This window comes from Lepisosteus platostomus, chromosome 17 (assembly GCF_059453375.1).
Source record: "Lepisosteus platostomus isolate fLepPlt1 chromosome 17, fLepPlt1.hap1, whole genome shotgun sequence".
NCBI classification, from domain to species: domain Eukaryota; kingdom Metazoa; phylum Chordata; class Actinopteri; order Semionotiformes; family Lepisosteidae; genus Lepisosteus; species Lepisosteus platostomus.
This window is the reverse complement of record NC_142627.1, coordinates 17,654,398-17,677,357: the sequence shown is the minus strand read 5'-3', so window position 1 is coordinate 17,677,357 and position 22,960 is coordinate 17,654,398. Positions and strand designations below refer to the sequence as shown.

Here is a 22,960-nt window from a genome sequence, read left to right as displayed (position 1 = left end):
ATCGCCCTACAGTCAAAACCTAGATTGAAAATTAAGTTATCACATTAATAACCGGACGCCATTGATAAGTGTTTATCACATTGATCAGTAGTTCCAAAACGCCTGAAATAAAAAAATGCGTTACCTATACACGTCGTCAGAGCTATAAAGTAAAGAGCTATAATTTATGTTCTGAAAATGTTTTAAATTGATACACTTGAAAGAGAGTAACTGCATTCCAATGAAAATCAAGAGTAGCATAAGCCAACCTGATTTAATTCCCAGAATCCTAATAATTCCAACGCGATGTCGTTTCCTGTCTCCTCCAATAAATACCGTAATGCCATCTCTCTAAACACTATTCTGCACTTAACTCTTTAGTCTTCAGAGACGGTCTACTGTCCAATTCGACTCACGCTGAAGCAACACAGGTTGGTCCTCACCAATCGCTTACAGGTTTAGGAGCACGGACACTGGATTTTTTTTTACAATCAATTTTTGTTACAATCAAAGCAATCCTTCAAAAGAAAACGGCCGCCAAAGCGTAAAGCACGACTCCCCGTTGTCCTACCTTTAATCCTTCGAATATTTCAGGGAAGTTCATAGAGGCTTGTCCGTACGATCCTCAGAATCAACCTTCTTCAGCGCAAAAGCACATTTTTTCACAGCTAACCCTGCATGACCTTACACTTGTTTCGGCAAGTCTGTAGCCTCGCCCCCTTCATTACTTCACAGCCAATAGGACAAGAAACAGTACTGGTCAGTTCTGACAGACCGTGTTGGACAGCAGTCCTACCGCCCAATAGCTGACTTTAGTCATTGTAGTAGACTGCGAAAACTCCGAAACCAACTCACCGGGTCCCCCCGTGCAGACGGCCACATACTTTCACTGAGTGTGTAAGGCACTCCTATCTGTGGGATTCTTTTTTGTAATACGTGCTAGAGTTATCTGTACACAAATAGACCTCTTAAAAGCGGAAACAGTCTACATCTGGTAAATTAAAGCTCTTCCATCACGGATAGCTTTCTGACCACCGGGGTACGCCTCCACCCGAAATCAACTTTGGCTTCTAACTGATTGTCCTCCCCATCTTTTGTTAGCTGTCTGTCCATTTGCTATTCTAGTTGGCAGCAAATTAAAGTTTTTTTTCGAGGCAGATGAGAAGAGCGGATGTACTGTATGTTTCAAAGTAACCTTGTGCGTGTGTGAAAGAAAAAAAACGTGCAGTAGTTGTTTCCAATACTCATATGTCCCCCCAAACATATGTATTTACTTTACTGGGTCTCTAAACACACACAGCAGAAAAAGAAAATTCCCTGACCATGACCCCAGTTTCAGATTATCTGCAGTGTGACATTCTCATCTCCTATTGTTAGTGGGTCTTACTGTTAAAGACGCCAACCCCTCTACTGATCCAGTGTATTGATTAAAAGATAAGAGGGTATCCTGCAGCCGTGCCAGAAAGCACGCAGCTCGGGATGTCCGTGCACAATGTGAAACAATTGCTGAAATGCACCTTATTTAATCACGAAAAGCGTTCATTTTGTGTAGTAAGTTTTGATTAAAAAGGTGCACTTTAAAATGAGCTGTATACGTGGTTTATATTTCAGGAACATGGAACAGCACTGACGGTGGCGATTATTTTTGCAAGGCTCTGACGCAAAAGCAATATGTAAATGAATGGTTTTGTCAGTGAATGCATTTTGAAAGAGTACATTAAGTAAGATTGACATAGACTTGGGCGGTTGCTGTGTTTATTCAAATGTTTATTCCCCAAAGGAGACACGTGCGGAGTTTGTGGCTGAACTCTCTACGTGCGTTTTGACGGACGCTTCCTAGTGACGAGCCTCCTTGTACGTGATGGAGAGCACAGACAGCCTGTGGCGCTGCATATCAATACTGCTCGAAACCTCAGCCTGGAGGTCGAGTTCTCTCGTTCTCTCTTTTACACACAATCGTCCCTCAGCGAAACAGGAAATTTTAAATTATGACGTTCAAACGTTGATGACAAATGTGGATTTACTGTAAGTCGCACCAGCACCACACTATTTTCACACGTTTTAAAACTGGTCTTGGACTGGTTTTGAATGTTAACATTTAAAATGAAGGAATCTTAGTGGTAATGAAGGCTTTAATAACTTTTGAGTGCTAATTAAACATTTTGTAGAACAAGGGATCTCCTGTACAGCTCACTTTGTGGTCTTCTGGGCCAGCCGAGGAACAGGGACGGAGTCTGTCTCTGTCAGGAATGTTTTATGTTATATGTAATGTATGTAAAGGTCAATAATATGTCGGTACTGTCTGTAAATGTATTAATTGTATCTGCTTTGGTAATACTGTAATTCACCCGTCTGCAATAAAGCTGGTAATTTGAATTTGAATGCGATTAGTACATTGCAAAAATGAATATTTCACATGTATAAAAGTTGTCTTCTCCAGACTGATTTACAGTCTTTCTTTTGACTATTATCATCACAATATTGCTGGCATAGATGTGTGCTTAGTTCTACTGATGCAGAGCTGTGCCTTTACTTAGAAATACAGGGGATATTTGACACCCTCAGACACTCTCTTTGGCTGCATGTGCATTGAGGTGACTCTAGGTCATACTGTGCCCTAAAACTGCGGTTGTGGTTCTCTGACTTAGTCCCACACAGCATTGGCTAATCGCATCAATTACATGACCTACAGTAGCAGTCTCCTGTATCAGTCAGCAACATTTGGCAGGGGTAGATTCTTAGTGCAATGGATGTGTCTTGACAACAACTTATTGTTAGATAGCCAGGCTAGTAAAAAGACCAGTCTTAGTCATGGTATTTATCATGTCTTCTGAGTTTTTTTTTCTTACTTCATTGGGTATCGAGAAAAGGCAGGTACTGAAATTTGAGAGCCTTTCTAAAAAAAGTGCACACACATTTTAAACAGAAAGGCTCCAGTAGACTTGTCTCCATTCATTTTGTTCATGACCATGAAAATGAAACACTACCACTATGAAGCAATATACAGCACTTGTGTTATAATAAAGATTCCTTGCATGCTGGTCTCTTAGTTTCCATCAGTGATCACCTAGTTCAGTGCAAAGACAGCCACAAGAGCTCATTTAACAGCACAGACAACAAACAGCTATATTTCTAGGCTTTTTTACACATAAAGTGCATTGCAGAACAAAGAGGGAAGAAAGAGACAGGTTCCTAAAGTTGATATGTCATGGGGTGACAGAAGTGGGAGTTGGGCAGTGGCTTGGGAGCTATATTTACTTGGGTTTTTGCATAGAATGGCTGTTGCGTTTGTTAGGTTGGCTGTTTTTTCTTTTTTTGTGTCTGTTTTCCTCTTTTCCCTGTAGTTATTTTTATTTGTAGATAATGTATTGTGGTCGCTAGAGAAATAAAATCGGCAGTTATGTAATGTGCCTGTCTTGTGTGCTGGTCTGTGTGTGCGCTTATGGTTCAGTGGAATATGACAGCTTGTGTGGAGAGAAGGCGCACCCTTTAAATTGGCAGACATAACCTGCATGGTGGTGTCGACCAATATAGATTACTTTATTTTATATAGCGCCTTTAAAGATGGCTTCTCAAAGCGCTTTACAGAATTACAACAACAACAAAAAAATACACAAAATATGCACAATGAAAAAAACACAATGAGAGGAGACAGTAGATTGGGGTATTGAACACAATAGGAGCAGAGGGGTAAATAACAGAACCAGTTAAGGCCCTTCTAAAGAAGAAGGTTTTGAGTTTAGATTTGAAAGAGTTTATAATTAGGGATAGAGGTTCAGAGTTTTGGGGCATAACAGGAGAAGGCCCTGCCACTCATAGAGTGTAGATGGGCTTGGGGGACAGATAGGAGTCCAGAATTAGAAGAGCGAAGGTTGTGAGGTGGGGAGTAGGACAATAATAGCTCAGACAGGTACTGAGGTGTGAAGCCATGCAGAGCCTTATAGGTGAGCATGAGGATTTTAAAGTCGATACAAAACCTGCCAGGAAGCCAGTGCGAGGACTCTAGGATAGGAGTCATGTCTAATTTTGTACGTACTGGAATTTGTTCAATATGGATTAAGATTTAGAAGCGCCAGCAAGTAGAGCTTTTACAAAGTTGATGGGGAGTCCCCATAAGCATCACCAGTCTTGTTACAGTTCAGACTAAGGACATTTTGAGTCATCCGTGTTTTTATATCAGAGATGCAATTAGAGAGAATAGAGACAGCCACATCAGTACACTTTGGGGACTTCAGAATGTCTTCAGCTCAATCCTGTTCAGTGTAATAAAAAAACCCTTTATTCTGTTAAATGACACCAGAACATTTTCTATAGTAACCACAGGAGCACAGATTCCTATGAAATGTCAGAAAACAGCAACTCTTATTCTTTTTATTTTTATTTAGGAGCTGCTTACGATTGACATAAAAGTTTTGTGTGGCCAAGAACCTTTAAGAAGCTAAGAAATTAGCAGTTGTTCATTCGCCTTAGCATTATATGTTTAACCTGAAATATAACCTGAAACATTCAAATAAAATAATTATACAAATTTAATGACAATGATATACAGTTCAGATTAAATGCATCTAGAAAACAGGGGACTATCATCGCCACCTTGTGGTTACATAAATATTGAAATTTCCCTCTCTGCCATACAGAGTACAAACTCAGCTCTGCAAGAAGAGTGACAGAATACTGCACAGCACGGGTTTGTACCCATTGCCCAGGAAAGTCAGCCTTTCATATTTTTCATATTCATATTTTTGTTCATATTTTCTGAAATAATGGTTTCCTTTCTAAAATTACAAAAAGGTGTGGTGTCCCTCATAATGCTGTGCAATTTGGTACTTCTGTTTTACAGTAATTGTCCAGACGTGTTCATTAAGAGTGAGTGCAAGCTATTAATATTGCTCTAATAATGGGTCTGTGTCATTAGAGTGCCATGTGTTTCTAATTACAGGCACTATTGTACTGTGAAACACAGTCTAATGAGCTCCCCTCTATCAGGCACACCCGAATGCACCCCAGAGGCTGTCTCCAGGGACAGCTTTCTTCCCCTCTCCCTCATCCGTTTCTCACCGGTAACCACCTTCACCACCTGACGCAGTGTTGCTGGACAGCACCAGGGCGGGTAACAGACAAAGGGGAATGTCAGGCTTCTTTTATTCACTATTAGATCCTCCCCCTATATATACAGTACTTATACCGAACAGTGAATCAACCCCTCATTTATAATTGCAGAAATTCACAAAGGTTTTAAGAGGGAAATTATCATACATTTTGTTGTAGCAGGAGCATTGATATGTTATTAAAAAGACATGGACAAGTAACATTTGCTGATTCTGCTGATTAACATTGGCTGTCAAAGGGGTGGATCTGCTGTGAAACTCACTGGACAGTAGTGTGTGTGGCCACCGCTGGAAACAATACATTCATACAATCTTGGGCTTCTGCTTTCCACCAAGCTGCAGGTTCTGCCTTGTGGGGATCTACCCCATTCATCACACAGAGCCTGGAGAAACATGTGCCTGTTCTCTGGTCTCTTAGCCCTAGGTGCTACTCGTCATCCCAAAAAAGTTCAGAAAGGTTCAAATCTGGTGAGTGGGACATCAAAGTCATAGCTATCACATTCTCATTTTCCAAGAAAGCCTGTGTTAAATAAGCAGGGCAGATGTTGTCCTGCTAGAATGATGTCCTATCAGGATGAGCCTGCAGGAAGGGCAACAAGTGAAGTCCCTGGACTTGATCAATGCAGCAGTCCAATTGTCATCATTCACTGCAAATGGAGTTCTGTAGTGACCAGACACTGCTGCCCTGCCAACACCATTACACTGCGTTCGCATTACCAGTATAGCAAGACTTAGTGAAATCAAAGAAGCCTAAAGGTAAAAAAAGCCGAACAAAGATCCAAACTACTTGTGTGCCTAGTTGGGGTGAAGTTACAGAGTACAATATTTAAAGAACTAAATAACTGCTTTGGTAATGCTATGAATAGCTTTTGGCTTTGGTTTCAAGAGGAACATTTTTTTAGTGCCTACCTCAGGGTTGCTGCACTCGAAAGTAAGTCTAACAATTCTTCAATGGAACTCTTGGTTGCCAAGGAAACAATAATGTTTGAGTGGGAAGAAGCGACTGAATTGAAGATAGCAGGGCCCTGGGAATGCTGACAGACAGCTCTAGCAGATGAAAGAGAGAGATCTCAGTGCATGTCACCATAAAGCTGTAGAAGGAGATTCATCAAGAGTATCAGGTTTGACCCGTGAAGCATGACTAAGCATGGCTACCACTATGATAAAAACTTCCCTCAACTGCTTCTTCTTCTGCTTTCGTTAATTGCAAATTCTACATGTGCATTTTAAAATCTCGGAGGAAAGCGCACAAGGTTCATGAAAGGAGTGAGGGATATTGAAATAAATAACAAAGACATAGCTCTCAAGAACTAGACCGCCCACCAACTTAAACTGCTACAGCTGGAGTGCAGCAATGAGAAAATAATAGGTTACATTTCACATATGGAATACATTAGAACCTAAAAATGAGAAATGTAGAAGCTTGTTTTACTTTTAGATCACAGATGCAAAGCTTTATATTTCTTGGAAATGTTCCCACATAGGTTTTGAAATGCACGAAGCATACAGTGTCTATTTCAATAGATTTCTTATTTTCGACCTTAAACTTGTGAAACCACCTTCAAGTTTTGACTTGCAAGCACTGCACAAATGAATAGCCCAAGATGAGCGGGGCCTATTTTTTTCTATTTTTCCAAAAGGACAGAATCAGTCCATTGTTATGTTGTCTTTGCTTTCTTGTTTATGACTGAACCAGCTTGAACACATATAGTCTCAAAGTGTCCTTTTTGCTGACTGAATTAGACTACATGATCTTTACCCACTGTCATACCAACTGCAACATACTCACACCTTTTACAGCAATTCCAAATTGTATAATTTCCTAGATCCCCTCTTTTCACATCTGTTATGTTCGACAGTTTCTAGACCCTGATCAACTCCTTTTATGGGATTCTGGGAATCTATGTTCTGGGAAACGTATTTGTGGCCACCATACTGTCACCACAATGATCTCATGCCACTCCTGAGATGAACAAAGTTGTTTAACTGTCATCCAGCCTAATTAACCTTCCCCACTTCTGACAATTCTCAATCTGAGGAGATTTTCTGTTACAGATATTAAATATAATTGCTTCATATAAAAAATAGGCACTTTCTTAAAGCATTTTCAGGAGTGAATGATGATTGGTTTTGTTTATGACTCCTTAACTCAATTGTGGAACTTTAAGAAATGTAATACAGTTAGTGAAATATATTATTTGTATCCTTCATATATCAGATGATTTTACTTACAGTAACATGAAGAAAGTCTATCTTATAGTGATCAGGAATAATGTGAGAAGTCATAAGACTTGTTCCTTTTTTAAGGCTTCAGAAGTCCCCTGAATTTGCCAATAATACAATCACATGTGAGTGGTATCACATCACTACACAGAGGAAGTAAAGAAAATAACACATAACCTTTTCCATGATTTTCTCCAAACTGAATACCTCTATAAATTTTGCTGTCATTTTAAAATAAATAATTTTATTGTGCTCTTGTTGAACGTAGATTGAATTAAACATTTTTTACTGAGGCTGGCTGCATTTATCACGAGTCATTATTTCATGTAAACAATAGTAGCATATGAGTGACTCCTGACCTGGAATTTTCTCTGTCCACCGCCGGCAGATCGCCCTGGGAGATTCTGAGTCATTCGGGCTTGCTCTTGCCACAGGATAAAAAACACTTGAGAATGGGGTGCTGGATAGGATGAGAGAAGACCTGCTTACAATAATCACGCCTAGTGTCTTCCATCTCCTCAAACCAACCATACACTTGGTTGCACTCTGAACTACTCCTACTTTTTCTCTTCAAAAAGCTAATAACCTGCTCCTCAGCAGAAACCAAGCACCATATCTCTGAGCTCTCTCTAACTGAGCAGTAGAGTACAGTTTGATCAGGGGCTGTTCAGTATTCATGTCACAGGTGTCACAGGGCTTAGTCTTTGGCTGCTGATGCAGAAACCACATCTTCTTAGCAATAGGAAGCCACCTGAGAACAACTAGCAGCAGTGTTTGCAGTGTGGTTTTTGCATTTGCCTCTCCTTGATATTAAAATTGCTAATATAAAAAGTGTTTACATAAATAAAGTCCGTACAGCACATGTCTGTGTATTCCTGTAATGCATTTCACCATATTTGTTGGTGCATCAACTCAAGGCTTGTGTATGCTAAACACAAATACGGTCAACCGCTTTGGTAAACTCTTTGACTGTATGAATTCCAGAAATGATAATGATGCAAATAATACATTTTCATTTCCATCTTTACATATTTGAGTTTTTAGAGTTTTAAATGACAATACTTATACTGTATATGATGTATCTATAAAATAGAATTCAAAGTGTTTACTCACTCAAAGGACCATACTACCAACATCAGCAGGTGATGCTTGAAAGTCTTCAGAATCCTTAAATGAAGATGACATTTTACAAAAGGTAAAGACATACTGTAAAAGTGTTGCTTGGGGAAAATGTTTTTAAAAAGGGTTCGAGACAAATTAAATCTGGCTTTAACTTTTCTTTCATTAAACTTTATCTTTAAACTAAATGGGCTACCACTGGACATTTCTGAGCTACTAAGTATTTTTGCAGGGGCACTGAGGGCAGCATTAAGATTAAAGCCCTGGGAAAGCACAAGGTCAGCTCGCTAACGTTTTGGATCTTTGCCACAGCACATTCACCTTATTTCATAAGCACTGGACTTAGTTTTTTGTGACCCCGAGCAACTCCAATTTCCACCCTCTGTGCCTCTGCTTCTTAGCAGCTCAGCACTTTGCTCTGCTAATATTGTTTCACATCACCTCTTTGAAATGTGTGTGTCTGAGACTAAGGAAACTTGACAAGCGTCCATCAGCAGAAGAAAGCATGGGTCTCCATGAAGCAAATCTGGGGGAAAGCTCTGGACTGAGATTTAATTGAGGTGAGGATCAATCTGACACTTCTGGTGCTAATGCAGTGAGGGGTGAGAATTGACCTTCTAGTGCTGAAACAAGATCACCCACAGAAGCCGAAGGCATAGAAATCATCCGGAGCATAAAGAGTTGGATTTTTAAAGAATTCTGCTTAGGAAGCAGCTTTTGCACCAAAATAATTTCCTTAGTTTAGCCCAGGAAGTGATCTGTACAGAAAGCCAATAAACAAAATGTGAACAGAGCAAAATGGAGTTTGCTTGTGATGCCTAGATTAACCAGTATGCAAACAATCTCTTTCCGTCTGTCTTGAAGTCCTCGCCCTGGCATCCTATCAGGTTTTGAGTTGACTTCAAATCCTCATGCTCACCTATTGTATAAGGCTCTACATGGCCTGGCACCTCTGTATCTATGTGATTTAATATCTGTCTACTCTCCACCTTGTAGCCTTTGTTCGTCTGACTCCAGTCTTCTATACTGTATGTCTCCCAAACTCACTTACATTCTGTAGGTGACAAGGCCTTCTCTTGCTACACCCCAGAGCTCTGGAATGAGAGAGTCACCCTGAGTGCATTTAAATCTAAACTCAAAACCTTTATTTTCGGAAAGGCTTTTACTGAATTAGTGTCGGAGCCTGCTCCATTTTCTAATGACCATATATCTCCTGCTGCACTTCTAACCCTCTGAGTTCCTTATATGAACTTAGTTTGTAATTTTTTTCATTTGTTTTATCTGTTTTTTTATACCTACCGTAAAGCTTGTTGAGATGCTACTTTAAAAAGCGCTATATAAAATAAAGAAATATTATGACGACTCAGCTCTGTAACATACCCACTTGCTTGTCTTCTGCTATCGGGGAATGAATACCTCTTAAAAGTAATAAAAATTGTGCATGCGATCAAAAAGCACATGGAAGTGGGTCTTCAATTAAACTTCGCCACTTGTTCATTATCTGGTTTGGTTAAATTATGGGCCTTATTTTTAGCACGGGGCGCTCTTCAATTTGAACATCACACAACAACCAGGAAGCAGCTGAGCACAATGATTGATCTGCCTCTGCTTTCCCAAAGCCATGTCTTTGCACCCTTTCTCTCATAAAAGAATCCAGAGATGAAGGACATAGACATAGGCCATAGGGGCTGTGTATCACAAATATAGAAGATGTGGCAAATCTTGAAGGTGGGTTAAAGTTATTTTTTTCCCCATGTGGGGAAGGAATTCATGTTTTATTCAGGGAATGATGAGCCTCTGCAATGTTTGTTCACTTTGTTTGTAGATCAATCCCGATGACACAGGCCACATCGGTATTCTTCTTGTGAAGACTCCACAGCACAAAGTACTAGGGCCCCCTCTGTAAAAATGGAAACAAGGTCTCTGACAGCAATTAATGCTGCTTCTGCATTGTGCTGGAATAAAACCCTATGATTACTAAGTGACAGTGTCTTATTGCCACAAGAGTATCAGATAGAGCTTGTAAATACTGAGCTCATTCCTCACAAATCTCTAGGTCTGTGTGCCTTAGAAACAGAATGAATAGGCAATACCAACTAAGACTTTGCTTGACTAACGCTAATCCAAACTGAATTAGAATTTTTCAATTTTGCATGATTGGCACAAGTGTGTCGCATTACATTTGCTACTTGTGGTGAAAACTGCTCTTTACGTCAACATATACAACGATAGCCCCCAGGAAATGTTTTGGAGTGCTGTTTTTGTTCCCAGAGTTTCCTCACATACTGCCAGATAAACAATATAATCCTAATTGATCATGATAGTTGTCAGAAATCACTGATCCCAACGACAGTCTCTTTCGGCACAGTTATGGAGAGACAGAGCACAGACATGGAGCACAGTCACAAGACAATCATCCTTGGATGTATATCTGAGCAAACACTCAGACACTTCAATTTCGGAGTTCCAGACCAGTAATATCAGGATCAAGATACTCTTGCAGCAACTTATTTCAACGCAACAGCGTCGGAGTGACAGAGCATGTTCTCCTTGCCTTTAAATCAACAGCTTCCAGCGCCAATGTCAGTTCACAGAGGACATCAGAGGCCCTGCCTGAACTCCCTGACACCGGATGCGTGTTTTGTGCTTTGTCAATGTGGTGAATCCCGGGCGGTAGCATGTTTCAATCTGTGTGGCAGAGTATTTGGCCCGGTCAAACAATTGATGAGTTTATCAGTGCAGTTGACACACGTCTGCCACTGCCAAACAACCGCAATACAAGAGTAGAAATGATGTCCTGTTGATGTGTTTTTTCATTCCTACATGGTGGTGTTCAGCTCTCGCAAACAATTTGATCACTTCTCTGCTCTTTGAGAAATCATATATAAATGCAATTTCATAACACCAAAATTCGAGTGTGTAGAGGCTTTAAACCAATTATATGACTTTCTACGAAAGTGCTATTTTGGAAATGCCTTATTTATTTTGCAACTTTCGTTGCCATAAATCACTAGCTCGACCACAAGGGAAAAGTTAGTGGTCCTATAATTCATGGGCTTCATCTTTAAAAGAGATTAAAGCTGAAATAGACTGGCGATAGGAGATATCTTATGTCAAAAAATACAGCGAGCTCTTATTCTGACTAATTTTAACTTCGGTCTTTAAAGAGAATTTGCTTCTAGAAATACACTTGCACCGTAAATAGCGGAGACCGCGGTATCGGTTATTTCAATCCTGGTAGATACTGTACACATTTCCCATCCGTGCTCGCTTGCAGTTGTTCCAGCCTGGCGTGCTGAGTGAGCTACTGTACAACCGGGACTTCAGAATCTCAGCGATACGCTCGGCAGGTAGAGAGAAAAGTATGAGGTCATTGTTTAATCACGTGACTGCTGCAGCATCTGTCAAAAGTGATACCATTACTAAAACATAACAGCGCGTCCCCAGCCAGCTTACCAGCTCTGGGGAGCTCTGCCCACTCCCAGCTGATTAGGTTTCCATCAGCCTTTTAGGGACCATCGACAAAGTTTACAGCAAACGCGTACAGTGCGTCTTCTCTTTATTTTTTTCATCGTGTAATTGAGCAAACATTTTTCAAATTAATCTCTCGAAATTGTGTGCTTATGCCTTACTGGTGTGGTCATTTGCAGCTGACAGAACTATATCTGCATACAATGCTTGGCAATTGCCTGCATAGTCAATGAAAAGATTTTATTACCCCTGTGCAATACAGAGCTCGAGTTAAAAACCTTAAATATACTGTAGCCCTAACCACTGAATGTAAACAGTTTAGTAAACAGATCTGATATGACCTGGGCAAAGCCCTCACCTAAACTTTAGTCAGTCAGCCTCTGTTGTTGTATTTTATCTAGCACATATAAAACACAACAGAGCACGGCAAACGTGCTGTACAGAAAAGAAAAGAGTATGAACCCGCTTTAATGGTTAATAATTACAACAAGACCACAAATGCAAGTTTTTGCATTAAACTGCAAAACAAATTGACTGCATTTTTAGTCCGCTTCCCTGTGCTGACAGTCCTGTGACCCTGCAGGGGTGAGGTCAGACCTCTGCAGCAGGTGAGCTAATGAGGACACATGCAGCTGTGCCTCCCTCTGTACTGGCTATCCTGGTTTGGAGTCAGAACTGTTATATCTCATTCTGCAGTGCAGCAGGGAAGCAGAGAAAACCTCATTATTATCATCATGACTCAGGACTTTCCTTTTTGACCGGGACCAACATCTTGACAGGCACTGCCGAAGAACAAGACTCAATACTTCCGAAAGCGCAGGGCCTGTCTGACACCCCACTGGAGCTGGCCTGCCCTGGTGTATTTTAATGGCATTGACTGGGCCAGCCAGACACTGAACAGTTCTCTGACTTTCAAAACAAGGACCTGCAAAGTGGGGTCGCAAGGGGGGGCTGCAGTCCATGCTCCAGGCTGGATATACAGGGGGTCCTGTGTACAGCTCTTGCCTGACACCAAGCTGCCTGTTGCCTCGTCTGAAACAGGGGCTAAGAGCCCTCATCTACCCAGACTGGACCAGCCCCAGGTGAGATACTTGTGCAGGAAGCATGCCAGCAATTAGTACAAATAGTAAAATAATTTTGTAATAATTTACACTGCTAATTTTATTATACAATGTAAATGGCATAATTCACTGCATACTGTAGCCCTTTCATTTTCATGGTATGGGTCCCTGGGAATTAGACCTTACCATGAGAAGATTCGATACTGTAGGTCTACAAAATATAAGCATGCTTGTGGACTAAGAATTGGTACACAATAGTTCCCCATAAATTATTAAATCACACCACTGTGTCCATTCTAGTTCAGTTTTCGGAAGGGACTGGCCTCAGGGAAACATCGTCTAGCAGCTAGGAAAGGTTATAAATGATAAATGGCCAATTAGTCGGTTGTGCCTGAAGGTTTGAATGTCTGTGGAAGCATGTAAAACGAGGACACAGACAAGAGCAGGAGCCCCGCCAGTCTGCCTCCAGCACACCTACATTCAGTATCAGCCAGAAAATATTGGCGAGGTAACAGCTCACGGTGTTCGCTGAACTACAACCGAGTCACTTTTGACAGAGTCCCTGAGCTCGGACTCTTACTCCGCCTCTGTCGCAAGCCTTCTCGAGTTGGCATCATAGCCTTTACAAGTGAGACTGGAGAAAAGAGTGGGATAAGTGGACTAATCGAGCGACAGGCGAATCAGAGTTTGTCATGCGGGGACAGGAGCTTTAGTTATGTTTGGACCCGTTAGAAGGAAGCCTATGCATTGCATATTGGAACTTTACAGCGGGGCTTGCTGAAACGCCCGGAGGAGCGTGCTCGGCGTGTGTCTCTCCTCCGTGCTGGCTCAGAAAGAGGAAGGAAAGCCCCTAACTGCCAAATTTGGCAGCCGGGGAGGAGAAATGCCATTTTCAGTTATTTTGCTAGGGAGCGCAGGCAGACGAGACTGGGAGTAATATTTGCCCGGCAGGACGTTGCCTTTTAACCGATGAAAACCGGGGCGGTTAAAATGTTGATTTTCTGCGAATTATGGCAAATGGAACAGGCACGATTATGCTGAAATGTGTGGTTGTTGGAGACGGCGCTGTCGGCAAAACTTGCCTTCTGATGAGCTATGCCAACGACGCTTTTCCAGAGGAGTATGTTCCTACTGTCTTTGACCATTACGCAGGTAGGCGACTTTTCTTACAGCACCAGAGACATTTCATTGTTCAGTAAGCTGGAGTGCAACAGAACCACAACCGCGCTGTACCAGTGATACACACAGATCTGGAGACTGTAATGAAAGACGGCTCTGTTAATATAAATCAAAGGTGGATGTTTAAATGCCGCGGCTATTAATAAAATAACTTGTTGTCTCGAAATGTAATTTAAAGAATCCGTACGTTCTGACGTTAGTTACTGTACATAAAACACCGCCGCGCAATAAACAGCTCAATGTATTTGTACGTATTTATGTTTTTAAATAAATTAATTTATATAGGAGCTTGTTATTGTACAAAGGATTCGTAAAAACTGAAAAATAAACTTTTCTCCCCCCCTCTCAGTCTAGTTTGCCGCTACTCCCAGACGCATAGATGGTGGCCTTGCAGTGGAATCTTGTTATTCTAATTAAAACCACTTGCTTTGCTTTCTACAGTGTCTCCTTTCTTTCTCTGTCTCTCTACAGCGATGATTGTTTCTTCTTTCTTACAGTTAGCGTTACGGTCGGAGGAAAACAGTACTTGCTGGGACTGTATGACACCGCCGGCCAGGTACGGTACTCTTCTGTCTCTGCAGATACAGATGTACAGTAGGTCAACTAGTGATCGCTAAGACTTTACCAAGACCACAAGAGAATAATCAAGAACATATGCTTTTAGAGATTTTTTTTCTCGTTGGTGCTTTTGTCATAGTACAGATATATTGCTTTTACATTCATGCATGTTGTAAAGGACTGGAAGGCAGTCCTACTTAAATCTTAGATCTCGAAGTCTGATGAGTATCACCCTTTATAAAAACTGAGTACTTCACTTAGATTAGTTTTGTGACTTTAAAGGAGCATAGAAAATCCAGTGTCTTAAGTATTGGATAACTTTCATTTCAATCGGAAATGCATTTAAACACAACTGTAAATCATTTCGACATGTTATGTGGCCAGTCTGAATTGCTGTTTAAATTCTTCCCTTTTTCAGTCTTGAGGTCAGAAGAAATGTCTTTTCTGTCCAGTGAGTCACCGTGTGCCCTAAGTGCAGAGACCTCTCCAGCCTTCCTCCTGCAGTTCTAGAATTGTGAAGTCTTTTTTTTAGCTTGCCCTCTAGACAGGAATAACTGATCTCTGCTGGGTTACTCAAATAACTAACAAAAATAGCACTGTGGAGAAAAGAGTGAATTGACAATGCACTGAACCCAGGCGTACCATGATAGGTGTGATTGTTTTTGTGTCCTATTTTACTCTCACACAGACATGGAACCCAGTTATGTTCTGTATTTGCATGCTGTTCACTTCAAAGTTAGGACCAGTCACTTAGTCATTTTGCATTCAAGGCTTTAGTGAAATCAGGAATAATCCGTATAGATTTTAAGGATTTAGCATGGAAGCAGGTCTGATGAGAAGGATATCGCCTGTCCATAGTGTAGCAAGTCGCAATTCCCACATGTACAGTAGCTGTATCTGCACAGACAGTGCTTTGCCACCCCAGTGCCTCCCTGCACCTCTCAGTGCTCATTCCCCTCAGCTTCCCATTGCAAAGGCTGGACTGACAGTAAAGACAGGGCTTGACTCTGTCATCACCAGCTGTGGAAGAAAACGCCATGCACAGGCCAGCACACACATTTTACATGATACCCTTCTAAAACTAGAGCTTTTTTTTTGGTTCCTAAGCAGCTGTGCAGCTGTTATCTGGCTTCACACTTGTGGCAGGAGGTCATGTGGTTGCTTGGAAAGTTTTCTGTGGGTCTTTTTAAAGATTTTGTGTCAAATCTTTTGGTGCCTGGAGCTCGAGGTTTAGTAACTAAGAAACACAAATACTATACAATCAGAGAAAATTGGTAGTATAACTTATACTAGTATTTACAGTTTAGCAAAATCAAGTGACAGTAGTGCGCTTATTGCTATTTTACTGTCTGTCTTGGAGGCAGAATTGGTCAAAGACCACATTTTAGCTGAATCAGTTTATTTGAGAATGGAGAAGTTCAGCAGATGCTGAGTCTTAAGAGCTGTGGCAGCCTTATTGTATGGCCAAAAAGAGTTCCTTTTCTTCAAAAGAAACGGAAGTTCAAATGCCTACTGTAACTCCTCGTCTCCCAAGTACAGCTAACCAGCTATTAGCACTTATAAATTAAAAGAACTGTCTGATTTGTAACTGTGTGTTTGAAACGAGTAGGTCTGATCAGTTAAAGGGTGTGCTTTTGTCAGCTCCGTTGAGTATGAGAATCTGGAATAGGGCTTTACGTCCTCTTTTTCTCGCAGGAATAAAAAACGTTGCAATAATAAAACCTCCCATAATTAGAGGCAGCATGTAGCAGTTCCTAGGCACAGTCTTGAGAATCCCAAGGCCAGCAGCCCAGTTCTCCAATCTTTCCAGGAGATAGAGTTAATAATTCTGCCCCATGTGCAACCTTACTGTATATAGAATGCTTATTTACCTGTCATTAAAGGACAAACCTTACAGCTAGCGCTTTTCTGGAATCACTTTGCTCTTTGAAGTTTCATGGGGAGCATTATAGCTGATGCGTATGTGACTGTGCAGCTGAAACATCTTAACATCTTGATTGGTTTTATGTAAATTAAAATTGTGTCGTACTGACATGTGAAGCCTTCCAATTCAGTGTGCTTGTTTCTAAATGATAGTGAGAATACCATTGGACGGAATGTACACAATGTTCAGTGTCACACTTATGAAGTAATGTAAGAGTTATCATCTGCAGTGTGTAATGTTAGGTTTGTCCCTGTGGTTTATTGTCACTTTTAATGATATAGTACAAAGAGTTACCATTTAGTGTCTGTTTGTTGCCATTGAAGGAAAAAGGCTGCACAGTCATGCAATGTTGTCCAGACAGAGAAGGACATTGTGAAACCTCCATGTGTTTTGGAGAACTGAGCCGGGGGTTTGGAAGTGTGGCCAAAGCCTTCTCAGCCAGAGTCCTGCCGCATTCTTCCCATTACAGCCCTCACTGGTGTACTAAACTCCAAGCAAGCCATGGAGTCGACATCCATGCTAATCAGTAATTTCATATTCTCTGTGGCACACTGGTGCTGGAAAGATCTGGAAAACACATGTTCTGGTGTATGTGCCCATGTTTCTGCTGCTCTGGTTTCCAGCACTGTTACAGCTTGCACTAATGGAATTTTGGTACACCAGGCTTCAACATTACTTAAAACTGAGAAACTTTTGAAACTGTCGAAAATCTCCACGCCATATTTCCTAAATGGTTTTAATTAAATTTTGAGAGCCCAGCCTACAGTATGTTCTCCTTAGATGTTTATCACAGCTGCACAGTCAGATGAATTGCCAAGACAAAATGCTAAGAGAGAATTAAAGAGGCCAAGTTGGAATACCAAGCTTTCACCTTTTCTCACAATGAAAACAAACATGGTATTAGATTATTATGCCTTTAACTTCTTACTTAGCTCAGTGTCCTGCTGCAGACATTTTAAAGTACACATTTTTAGAGTCTCTAACCAGGTCTCTAAAATAACCATGTTAAGTGCAGACTCAGCTCATATCCTCCATAGATTGTATAAGATATAATCCTTATGTGTTAACACATTTTTAACACAAGTTGTAGCAATAAAAAGCCGAGTAATTAACTCTTTTCTTTTGGTTTAGACAAAGCCAAGTACACACACTTTCCATGCCAGTGGGAATTCCCAGACACCCACACTGTTCCCACTAAAAAAGATCCAGTGTTTGTACTGTACATCATACATGAAATTCTCGTGTTAGGTGTTTGGGATATGTTTAAAACATATTAAGGACATAGTTCCTATGGCCTTGCTCCCTTTGCAACCAAGGAATTTTGCTGTCTACTCTGTAAAGAATATGGGCCCTCAGAGAAATGCAGCTGCAAGGATCAGTTCTGTTCAAAATATTATGTGGAGTCATAAATATTTTTGTTGCACTGCACCTGCTTTAAAAAAAAAATCTTCTAGAGCGAGGAATCCCATAGATGTCATCTTTGTTTGCTGAGTACCAGATGAAGGCTCTGGCTGGAAGTATCCTTTCAAGTGCTCCACCAAGCCAGGTTTCCCCAACACGACAGCACAGAAGGAGACCGATCCTGACAGTGCAGCTCTGTAATGCCAGCTGACACTTGGTGGCTCCCTCATTCTCACCCAGCAAAGTCAAACTTTCCATTTTGATATTTTTATTTAGTTTTCTTTATGTAACACAAAGGAGCTTGACGTATCTCTGACAAGCCATGATTACTGTCACTTTTCTGTCTGTTAACGGCGCACAGCAAAAATTGGATATAGAGGTGAAGAGTCCTTACTGATGCCTTTCTGTGTGTTTATTCTGCTTTCCTCTGATAAAGCTCAGATTTGTCTTGGCTGATCTGATTTGCTTTCCATTAGCTGTAATTCCTGTGTACAGATGGAATCACAGCTATGTTTTTGTAAGGAGAATTATTTTTATTTTTATAATTTACTATATCAAATTCTGAAAATCTAGAATGCTACATTAAGCTGTTTTGGTTTTCCTTTGCTTGAGCCTATATGGATAGTGTGAGCATGGAGAGTCTGTGTTGGTCTTAGTTATTTATTCATTTTTCTACACTGCTCTCTGCAGTAGTAGGATTGCAGTATTTTAAGGGACGACTGGCAGTTGAAGTAGAATCGGAAAGAGGGTTTTAAGTGCATTTGCCATTGGCAAAGCGCTGCTGTTTCCTGTCATTATGATGTCTCCTGTAACCCTTTCAGAACACTTTAAAAAAGTGAGAGCGAATTAGTAATGTGGTTAGGTCAGCTTTTGTCACAGTGTGGAATAGTAGAATTTTCACCTGATGTTTGTAACCAGCAGTAAGTGTTGTTATGATTTGTTTCCAGGGCTTTCAGAAACAAAGCTGCTTGTGCTTGTACTGTTAAATTGTTGATTCTAATTTTCTTTTAATACCGATTGAAAGGACAGGGAAAAGTTAATAACCACATGGAATAGGTACAATCTGTGCTGTACTGAAAATGAACTGTTCCCAAAGTCAGGTGTTTTCTCAGTAAGCTTCTTCTTGTTGGAAAACATGGTACAGTATACACCTTAAACAACGAAATCACCCGCACAGTTCTCTGGACTCAGTCTCGGCCTGTTGAATGATGGACTTGGTCCATCACACATTGTTTCGAAATACCTGCCTCTTTGGGCCTCTTAATGGGATCCTCATGTAGGCCACACTCTGACAAATGTAGTCCCAAATAATGCAACAACATGTTTCTGGAAAGCTGAGTAATGGTGAGATGCTGTGTGTATGTCTGGGGGGGTGTTGTAGAGGCCACTTACAGTAGGAAAGCAGAATGAAACTCGGAGTCCCTGTGTCCCAGAGACAGGGCTGGGCATTGCTGCTTCCAGCTCATCCTCTCTCTCTCCTTCATCAGGGCAGCTGGGCTGCTGTGCAGAATTCCTCCAGGAATCTGGCCTAGTGGAAATCTATTTTTGGTTTCCTGAGTAAAAGGCACAGGGTTCTGATTGAGCGCCTCCTCTCAAGATTGTAGCTATGAGCACGAAGGCAACAGATGGTCAATTATTCAGTGATCACAAACTGGTGGTTGTCAACTTGCATTTAAACTCCGAGCTGGTGGTATTTGTTCCTCTCTGGTCATTCCTGCTAACCACTCTCATAGACTCAGTTGTGATCTTTGACCCCTTCTCTTAAGTTAGGGCATGAATATCTTAAAGGAAAAGAACTTAGTAAAGCAACATACAGTACCTAAAGTTAAAGACATTTCTCCCAGGGATCCAATATGGTTTATATTATGTAAGTCTTTGAGTGTCTACTGTCTTTATTATAAAGCTTCAAAGCAGCAATAAGTAATTAAACTGCTCAACATCAGTATTTTTTGAAGCAACAGGCTTTAAGATATTACAGTCTTTTTAACCACTGCTATTCTGTCTGGGATTGAGTATGGAGAGCCAGTACTGAGTAATGGGAGTTAAATGTAGGTACACGTTTAGGAATTTAAGTGTTTTTTGGTGTGTTAAACTCTGACATCTTGACAGTTGTGAATATGACAGAGACTCATTCAGATTGTGGCCTGTAGAGGAAGGCTGATCCATGTCTGTTCTTGACAAACTAACGATCCTTCAGGGAAATTGTTACTGGTGACACATTTGGCATGTGAGATTGAAACAGTATTCTAAGGCAGCTTCCAGATCGGTATTATTAGTCAGAAATAACAAAGCAGCAGTATCGTTGTGCATGGAATGGCTACTGCCAGGCTGATCTTCTTCAGGATATGATTGCATGGTCTTTAAAGGACATCTTATAATTTGAATCTCCATTTTCCATTGTGCTTATTGTGGGTCAAAGCTGCTGTTGGACAAATCTCTGTATGTTGCCTGTGGCTGAAGCTTGCATATCTAGCCTTTTCCAAAAGCTGAAATAGCAGCCTTTATGCAATTCATGTTACACAAATTCAAACCTCATAGGTACAGTAGCTATCAGTGTGAAGTGTGAATTATTTAAAAAGTTTTCCTGAGAGTTATCCACCAGTTTGCAGATATTCTTAGTAACAAATTGAGGAAATCGAACATGTTGTGTATTAGGACCTGATATCAAAATGGTAGATAAAAGAGGGAGAAAGGAAATGGCACACTTTTCAAATCTAGAGGAGTCCTTCCAGTGATCAGGCTGATGTTTTCATAGGCATGCTTTAATATTCAGTGGATGAATAAGGGCTGCAATGAATTATTCTCAAAAGAAAGTACAAACACATCTTTATTTCAACTTCCCACTCTATCTAGTTATATAAGAGACTAGATATGACTTGGATAAAAAGACTTAGTGGCAAAATGACCCATTTATCGCACTACAGCACTAGAACACAGCATGCTCAGGAAAACTACCTGAAGAGAGAAAAGAACGAATCTCACGAGCAGTGTAGAAAAAGACAAGAAACTTGTCTTCTGAGCAAGGAGGAAGTTGTATAACAGTGGTACATACTGTATATCCAATATCCAAACAATTCATTCCACATTGGTCCACATTTATGTGCATGCAGCCCTTGATTAATTAACTGAATTACATACTTGCAGATATTTGGAACAAGGGCCTACATTGGGAATATATTGGGAGGTCTGTCATTTGGATATCTCTTTCTATACTACAGCACAAATTTGTCTTGCTCTCTTTTTTGGGGCTATAAAATGTCACAGGCTATAAAACAGCCCACGAAATCTCATGGTTGTCTGTTTTAGGGGGTGAAAGCTTGTTAATTCTGGGATTCTTATTTTCCATGATGCCTTCTCTGGTTGCCCGTATGTTTGAGTGACAGGACATGCTTCTCTTTTCAGTGGAACTCCTAACTTCATAAGGCTGTTTATCACACATCTCAAAACAGAGTGAAAAACAATCATTTTGTGTCCCTCTGTGTTGTTTAATGTATTATTTTCTGTAAATATCCTGTAGACATTTAAGGTAAGATTCTCTTCCTTTTGAAAAATGTTAGCAAGTTTATTTTTCTTTTATACCAGTATTTTCTTTTATTTTTAAGTTATCAAAAAAGACAAGGCAGTTTGTTAAAATTCTAAGTAAAAACAGATGAAGTGGTGTGGTAATTAGCACTGCTGCCACAGAGCTCTTGTCCTCAAAGCACTGTGTTTGATTCTGGGGTGGGACACCTGTCTGTGCAGAGTTTGCATGGATTTCCTCCTCTCAAAGATGGTCTGAGAGGTAAAATGTTATGGAATAATGTAGTTTGAGAAATGGGATTTGGGCAACCTCCTCACTGAACATCAGGAGCTTCTCTACTACAGTGCCAGCCCCAGAATAACTAGGATAAGGCTTAGATGAAGAAGAGGGACTGGCGGCTAACTGATGGAATTGTGCATCTAAGATGGGAAGTTGACACCTCACCACAGTGTCCAGTATTCTGAATTTATTAAGCCATCCATATGTTATCAGAAGCTGTTTATTCCTGATTAGGGCTGCGGCAACCCACAGCCTGTCCCAGGAGCACAGGACAAAAGACAGGACTGCAACTTGAACGGGATGCCCGGATACAAATACAAATGCATACAAGGATAATTAACTGGCACCAATTAACATACCTCAGATGTCTTTTCTCACTTGAGGCAGGAAAGTGTAGCACCTGGAAGAAACTCACATTTACCTGGGGAGTCCATGCAAACTTCACACGTAGGGCACCCCAGTTTGCAATCTAACCCAGGGCATAAGAGCCATGAGACAGCAGCACGAAGCACCATGCTCACATGCCTGCCCATTCAAAAGTCAGTCAGACTGTAATGCGTTGTTGAAAGGCTTTTGATTTTTTTTCTAAGCGATTTGCTTCAAAATTGCCAAAGCATCTCAGTGTGACATGTTTGAGAATGCCATGCACGGCACAGTAATTCACAGCAGACACTCCGACTAATAAAGAGCCTGCCTCGAGCCTCTCTCCCTGCTGTGGGTATTTCCCTGAAACACAGGAAGCGTCTTTTCCAGGCTCAGGCAGTCAGAAATACCTCAAGCCTCAAATGCATGGACCGGTCTGATCACTGTAAAATGTGCAGTTAATGTTTCATTATTGTAGCTGCATAAATATCCCATCTGATAAGGAAGACTTGGCATATCTCTAAAAAGCTACGGGAGAAGCAATCCAGAAGGGAAAAGAAGGTGACATTTATTATCCTCTGTACTTCAGGTCGCTTGGTATGAAATGTAAATTGATCGCTGGTGCATTTCCTTGTGCCTTTGAGTGGAAACACTATAATTGTGTTTCATAAAACAGGGAAAGTAAATATTTAATATTGTATGTAGAGCTACGGTATCTCTTATGTTATGTGACTGAGTTGTGTAACACCAAGCATATTGTGATTGCAAATGAAGA

General features: G+C 40.8%; 1 protein-coding gene and 2 long non-coding RNA genes across 3 annotated transcripts in view; 1 reads left to right on the top strand and 2 right to left on the bottom strand.

Annotated features, from left to right (window-relative positions):
* Positions 1 to 939, bottom strand: part of LOC148646278 (uncharacterized) — a 35,933-nt gene extending 34,994 nt beyond the window's left edge. Inside the window, exon 1 of the long non-coding RNA XR_015927958.1 lies at positions 551 to 939. This is a non-coding gene — a long non-coding RNA (uncharacterized LOC148646278). The remainder of the gene's footprint in view (positions 1 to 550) is intronic.
* A 6,680-nt stretch (positions 940 to 7,619) lies between these two features.
* On the bottom strand, positions 7,620 to 10,325 carry LOC148646277 (uncharacterized). The gene is made up of 3 exons (XR_015927893.1): positions 10,244 to 10,325; positions 8,424 to 8,477; positions 7,620 to 7,770 (listed from the first exon to the last, which is right to left on the bottom strand). It is a non-coding gene; the product is annotated as an uncharacterized LOC148646277 (long non-coding RNA).
* A 3,221-nt stretch (positions 10,326 to 13,546) lies between these two features.
* The window catches only part of rhoq (ras homolog family member Q), a 22,781-nt gene continuing 13,367 nt past the window's right edge, over positions 13,547 to 22,960 (top strand). Inside the window, exons 1-2 of the mRNA XM_088610588.1 lie at positions 13,547 to 14,113; positions 14,638 to 14,696. Coding sequence (XP_088466714.1) covers positions 13,972 to 14,113; positions 14,638 to 14,696 — 201 coding nt within the window. The 5' untranslated portion in view covers positions 13,547 to 13,971. The remainder of the gene's footprint in view (positions 14,114 to 14,637; positions 14,697 to 22,960) is intronic.